The sequence below is a fragment of the Castor canadensis genome, chromosome 2, assembly GCF_047511655.1.
Source record: "Castor canadensis chromosome 2, mCasCan1.hap1v2, whole genome shotgun sequence".
NCBI lineage: Eukaryota > Metazoa > Chordata > Mammalia > Rodentia > Castoridae > Castor > Castor canadensis.
In genome coordinates this window covers 140,236,049-140,243,205 of record NC_133387.1, presented here as the reverse complement: position 1 = coordinate 140,243,205, position 7,157 = coordinate 140,236,049, and the positions used below count along the sequence as shown (strand labels likewise).

The following is a 7,157-nucleotide window of genomic DNA, read 5'->3' as shown; positions in this document are numbered from 1 at the left end:
TCTTACTGTGGAATCATGATTCTCAAAATGCAGAGGTACACGTGGGTGTGGATGCTCTTTTTACGGAGACAGCCTGGGAGCCAGTAATGACACAAAGACACCCAGCAAACAGATCTTGGTTTCTAAATAGTGTTCATTAAGGGGAGCCAGGGCTGCTGGAGAACTGGCTGGCTTCAGAACTGGAGCAAGGGTGTTATAAGCTGTGTGTGGAACACCTTGCTGTGCCAAAAGGTAGGGAGTGGTCAGAATGATGGGGACCCGTCCAGTGAACACAGGCAGCCTGAAGGGTCTCCTGCAGGCTAATCTTGGGACAACTTGAATTCAAAAATTAATAATAGGGCTGGAGACATGGTTCCTGTGATAGAGTACCTGCCTAGCAAGCATGAAGCCAAGTTCAAACCCCAATTCTACCAAAAAAAAAAAAAAAAACTGACTTAATAACTGAGCCGGAAGAGATTTCATGAGTTCCTACTGATTAAAATAATAAATAAGGAAAGGAGAAAACTTCTGATGAGCACAGTCAGAGTAACGATATTAGAAAAATCCAGCCAAGAAACAACATTTAATGTTGAAAGAAGTATGTGAACGTTTAATGGGAACAGACCATTTATGTAGTCTCAAAGTCCTCCCTGCAAAATACTTATCGATTGCAAAAAGGAAGACTACAGTGAAGAGACCTGGCAACTCCACTTTATCCATTATCCTAGTTAAAATCACCAGTGTTAGGAAAAATTAAAATTATGTCCCACCCGATACAATGCAGTAGTGAAGAACACAGTATCACTTCTGTGATTTCTTTTTTGTTGGGACTAGAATTTGAACTCAAGGCTTCACACTTGCAAAGCAGGTGCTCTGCCATTTGAGCCCCGCCTCCAGTCCATTTTGCTCTGGTTATTTTGGAGATAAGATCTCTGGAACTAGTTGCCTAGGCTGGCCACAAACCTTGATCTTCCTGATGTCAGTCTCCCAAGTAGCTAGGATTACAGTTGTGAGCCATCTGGTGCCTGGCTACTTCTATGATATTCTTACTACAATGTACAATGTGAGTCTAATCCTGAGGAAACATCAGGCAAAATCAAACTGAGGGGTATTTTTCCAAATGATTAGCCAGTACTCTTCAAGAAAAGTGTCATTTTCATGAAAATCAAAGAAACACATAGAACTGTTCAGGTCAGAGCTTAAAGAGACATGAAAACTAAATGCAGCATGAAATCCCATGTGTGGGACTGGGGGTGTAGTGTAGCTCAGTGGTAGGTCCTTGCCTAGCATGTGCCAGGCCCTGGGTTCCATCCCAGCACTGCAGAAAGAAAGAAGAGAAAGGGGAGTGGTGGAATCTTGATTAGGAGAAACCAAAGGACAGGACAGCTTCACTGCAGAGCAGCAGTTAGAGGATTCAAGTCCAGCAGAACCTCCACAGAGGTGACTTCAAAAGACACCACTGCAAATACACCATAAATATCAGATTGCTGCAAGAGTCTATGGCCATCCTACCCTGAGCTCACCCAATCTACTCTGGTCTCAGAAGCTAAGCAAGGCCAGGCCTGGTTAGTGCTTGGATGGGAGATAGCTGCAAGAGGGCGTTTACTTCATCACTTCCCCTCCCTTCCTTCCTGCTGTCATCTGTGTTCTATGAAACAGTACAAAACAGGCTGTATCTACGATGGAAATATCAAATAGCTGCAAGAGAAGGTATGGCTGATGCCAAGATCCTTTATCCAATTCTTATTAGCAGCACTGGGGTTTGAAATAAGGCCCTCTGCTTGGGATTGCAGACATGAACCACCATGCCCAGCTCAAAGAACAATTATTCTTTGGCTTTGTATGAATGAGTATATGTATTGCCTGCCTGTCTGCCTGCCTGACTTCTTTCCTTCCTTCCTTCCTTTCTTCCTTCCTTCCTCCTCCCTCCTTCTTTCCTTCTGTCCTTCTTCCCTCCTTCTCTCCCTCACTCCTTCCTTCCATCCTTCTCTCCTATTTGGACTTAAGTGGAGGTGCATACCTGGGGTGTTTTGGGCTAACCAATAATATATCCTAGAGAATCCATACTAGCAAATATATCTACTACACTCTTAATATTTAAAGTTGTACACACTCTCAAGCTTACATAAGAGTTGCAAGAACAGTACAAGAACATACCTCCATTCAGATTCATCAATTGCTGACATCTGGTGGCATTTGCTTTATCTCTTCCCCTTCCCTTCCTTCCGTGCCTCTGCTTCCTGAACCACTAGGTTGCATATACCATGTACATTTACCCCCTAAAAACTGAAGTGTTTCCTAAGATGCTCAGTACAGTTTTATCAAATTCACAAGATTCAAATTTGAGATAAAATTACTCATCCGCCATCCATATTAATGGAGTCAAATTCCATACATTGTTCCAGCAATGTCTTTTGATGGAAAGTTTTTTTCTGATCCAGGATCCAATTCAGGATTGAGCATTGCATTCAATTGTTTTTCTTCTTTGGTAGGTTTTTTTTTTTAAATATGTATCTTTCCTGACATTTTTTTAGAAACATTTCAGTCTTTTATTGCCTCCTTCATTTTTTCAAGTGCAGAATTGAAACAAGGCAAATTGGACGGGCCCTAGAGCTCTTTGCCTGCTCCCCTCAGATGCTTAGCTGGCTCAGCAGATCTGAATTAGCTCAGAGGAAGAACAGATTTGGCACCAGCTTGGAGCTCCAGGGCTCAGTTTGATCTCCGGACCTTACATTGGCCAGGCAGGTGCTCTATAACTTAAGCCATGCCCCGGCCCTTTTTGCTTTAGTTATTTTTTCAGATAGAGTCTTGTGTTTTTTCCCAGGGTAACCTCAGACTGTGATCCTCCTACTTGTAGCCTCCAATGTATCTGGGATGACAGGCACATACCACCACACCTTGATCTTTGTTGATTGAGATGGGGTCTTGCTAACTTTTTGCTTGGGCTGGCCTGAAACCACGATCCACCTGATCTCTACCTCCTGAGTACCTGGGATTACAGGTGTGAGCCACCATGGCTAGCCATGCTAACTCAAGCACATGCTTTCACAAGCGTATGGTTTACATACTCTCTGGCCTCATTCTTGCATAGAGCTTTCTGAGGTGGGATTTCCAAGTGCTTTCTTGAGGGTTTGTTCGGAGGTTCTAGCTGGGGAGCACAGGCTGCTTATATACCCTTGACCAAAGAATGGTTCTCTATCAGGGAAGGTTGTTCTCTTCAACCAAGCATACAGCTTTGAGAGGGACATACATGGAACAGTGAGGGAGAAAGGAGACACCTGCCTAGCCAACTAGATCAGCCAAACCAACCCTGTGATCAGAGGGGTGACAGATGTCCCAGCCCAAATGCTGTCTTGTGCACAGGGCTCTGTGATGAATTTGAGAGCTCAGAAGATCACGTGTAATCAGCAACTTCTCACCTTGTAAATCCTTCTATAATAGACCTGTATGGCACTAGTAGTGTGTCCATGTCCCCTGTCCCCTCCCTGCTTGCTAATTGAAGACCAAAGAGGGAAATACTCCATGCTATCCCAGTGCAATGTGTTTGGGAAGCATCAAAATCCAACTGCCTCCCTCCCCAGAAGGGAAGAACATTCCCTGAGGGTTCCTGGGAGTGATACAGTCCCAGGATACTAACTCAGAGGCACAATGAGTGATACTGAGTGATACTAACTCACAGGCACAATGTGTGTGTGCATGAGTGTGAGTGTGTAATTACACATACACATGGGAAACTGAGTGATGGAGGAAGACGGGTTATATGTGCAGTTCCCTCTCTGAAATCTTTTAAAAGCGTTTCAAACAAGGAAGTAACAGTATCTCCTGGCAACGCACTAGAATCTTGAAAAGGATTATGACACAGGGAAAATCCAAGTTGGAATGGTGTCTCGAATCAAGTGATAATCAGTCTGCAGCTACGGAAAAGGGGGAAGAGCATACAAATTGTTTAAAACAAACAAAAAGGGCCAGCATAACAGTCTTGGAGAAATGAAGTTAAAAGAATTAGACATAGCTCCTGAATAGAAGCGAAAGTCACACGTAGTCCCGTTAAAATGACTTCTCATCGGACTTTCCCTGCAGACGACTTTGGTATCTACTATGTCCTGTGAGCCTCTATCTATTACCACTTTCTAGATAAGTTCAGGTGGGGGGTATCTTGGGGATCTCAGGAGAAATACAGACATGTCACATTTGGAAGGGATCCCCAAGATTTGACCCATGAGAGGTTCCCAAAGGGAAGATATTGCCTAACCTCTAAGCAGTAGATACATGTACTTCCTAAAGAGTGACAGCCCAGGGTCTCTATGACATAGGTAAGACTGAAAATGACCACCCGTGTGACAGCAAGCACTTTGCCAATGGGTATAACTGTGAGTAGAGGTACTGAGATGAGGTGGCTGTCACATGTCAACTTTACATATAGTACATGAGAGAAAGACCGTGAAGGACAAAGATGCAATCATACAGATTGTAAGGAACTGCTCCTTGTGGGATAGGAGGATCCTTGGGAGCCCTACGGGTTGGTTCTTCTCTGTGCAGTGACCCAGTCACACAAACACTCCAACTAGATATCCTAGATCAAGTGCTTTAAAAAAATTTAAATCTACCATTTGTTGGCTATGGAATCAGTGCCAAGTACCTTGCATGTTACCTGCATAACTCTCTATGAGACACTATGGAGGGTGGGATTGGACCCAGGAACTCATGTATGCAAAGCATGTACTCTACCACTAATCTCTACCCCTAGCTCATTATTTCTATTTTTATTTATTTATTTGTTTGTTTTTGGTGGTACTGGGGTTTGAACTCAGGGCCTCACACTTGCTAGGAAGGTACTCTACCATTTGAGCCACTCTGCCAGCCCTTTTCTGTGATGGGTTTTTTAAGATAGGATTTCGAGAAATATTTGCCCCAGCTGGCTTTGAACCATAATCCTCTTGATTTCTGCCTCCTGAGTAGCTAGGATTACAGCCATGAGCCACCAGCACCCAGCTCATTATTTTTATTTTAGAGATGAGAAGCAGGCATAAAAATCCCATATCATATGTACAGCTGGTAAGTGGCATAGCATTTAAACTCAGACCTTCATTTTAATGGTCTATACCTTTATGTGCATATGTATGTATGTATGTATGTATGTGCATCTTAGATATGTATAAAACATATGTATTTGCAGTCTTTCTACATGTATGTATATGTTTACATATGCTCTGTATATGTCATCTACGCATGGATATACATTATATACATTCTTAACATACGACATATTGATCCAAATAACTTGATGGATAGGTAATAGGTAGGTAGATAGTAGATAGACTTTTCTTTTTCTACATACCACACACCTCCTCCTTGGTATATTACTATGGGTAAAAGTAAACCACTGAAATGTGACATCTCGTCTGCAAGATGAAATTTTAAAGGAATTATTCCTACCCCATATAATTTTTTGCAAAAATTTAATGGGAAAATGCATGTTCAGTACTTAACATAGTGCCAGACTAAACACAGGATAGCTATTATCTAGTGCTATTCTTACTACCGATAGTAATTTAATTGCCCAGAAAAAAGGGAAAACTTTGGTTTTTAGTAAGAAAGTTTGAATTTTGGGGCCAACTAAGACTAGGACTCTGAAAGGCCAATATTCAGTTCTTCTTAGTTTTAGGAAGAAATTTTATCTGTCTTATTTGGCTTCAGATATTTATTCAGAATTATGGATCTAAGTAGTGCAATTTTAGTCTCCAAACTCAAGTCCTTTGTCTTTGGTAGGGATTATGTTTGAGGGAAAACCTGTGAGAACTCTTCTTGCCAGGCTTGGTGGTATGGGGCTGTAATCCCAGCACTCAGGAGGCTGAGGCAGGATTATAATTAGTTCAAGGAGACCCTGGGAGACCTTGCCTCAAAAGAACCACAAAAAAAAAAAAGACAAAAAGAAAGAAGAGAAAGATCTCTTTTTATTTCATGGGGCTGAGAGGAGCCTGCTGCCATTTGCATGTATTTTGTTCCCTCCAAATGCTTTCTTTCTCTCTGTCCCCATGGCACCAATACAGTGCAGAGTGCACAGATTACTATGACACCCTTCCAGCTACTGAGGCCAATAAGAGCCAGCCACACCCACAGGGTGTGACTGGTCTGCGGAACCTGGGCAACACGTGCTACATGAACGCCATCCTGCAGTGTCTCTGCAGCATCTCCCCACTGGTGGAGTACTTCCTCACTGGAAAGTACATCACCGCCCTTCAAAAGTAAGACCCCAAGCTTCCCTGAGCTCAGCCCCCACCCCAGGGTCCAGGTGAGGGAGGGAAGGAACCCTCTGGAGCCCCTGTGAGGGACTGACTGAGACCATAGAGGCCACAGCTGCCCAGCTCATCTGGGGTGAGTGCTGTGGGCTGGCCAAGCAAGGAATGGGCAAAGCGCTGTCTGGACTGGTTCTCCATGCCGGAGGCATCAGGTCCCTTCTTTCCACAAACCCAGCCACAAATGTGCACCTTCCTTCTTCCAAGGGACTGCAGCGAGGTGGCCACGACTTTTGCTTACCTGATGACAGACATGTGGCTTGGGGACTCAGACTGTGTCTCACCAGAAATATTTCGGTCAGCTCTTGGCAACCTCTACCCAATGTTTATGAAAAAGACACAGCAAGACGCCCAGGAATTCTTAATTTATGTCCTCAGTGAACTTCATGAAGCTCTGAAAAAGGTAAGGGGAATTCATGACCCTTGACATAGAGTACGTTCCGCTTGTCAGCGACTCCCGTGTTTCCTTTCATGAGTTTAGTCCATGTTGCCTGCCCTGTGCCAAACACTGGGCTCCCGGGCTGGGGTCCTGAGAACAACATTCACATTCCTGTGGGAAAGTGTAACTGCGTTTACCAGACCCCATCCACAGGCTAGCTTCAACAGGTCCTCGTGTTCAGTTAGTGTCTGGGACTGACTTCCAGAAAGCTCACTTGGCATTTCCAGTGGACAGCCAGGTGTGGAACCACTAATCTAGCTCTCTTTGCAAATGAAAGCTGCATAGACTAGCTTTTAAAAGTGGAAGTCATACCCCCTCCCCCTCATTCCTCATGGAAAATAATGTATATAACTTTGCAATTTTGAATTTTCATGGTGTCTACAAATCCATGAAAATATTAAGCTCAGAGACAAACCTGTACCCTGTAACGTTTAATCTTCCTA

General features: G+C 43.6%; 1 protein-coding gene across 1 annotated transcript in view; it reads left to right on the top strand.

The window, feature by feature from the left end:
- The first annotated feature begins 4,031 nt into the window (after nucleotides 1–4,031).
- Usp50 (ubiquitin specific peptidase 50) overlaps nucleotides 4,032–7,157 on the top strand; it is a 47,097-nt gene continuing 43,971 nt past the window's right edge. Inside the window, exons 1-3 of the mRNA XM_074065931.1 lie at nucleotides 4,032–4,084; nucleotides 6,030–6,224; nucleotides 6,483–6,678. Of these exons, the coding sequence (XP_073922032.1) occupies nucleotides 4,032–4,084; nucleotides 6,030–6,224; nucleotides 6,483–6,678 (444 nt within the window). The remainder of the gene's footprint in view (nucleotides 4,085–6,029; nucleotides 6,225–6,482; nucleotides 6,679–7,157) is intronic.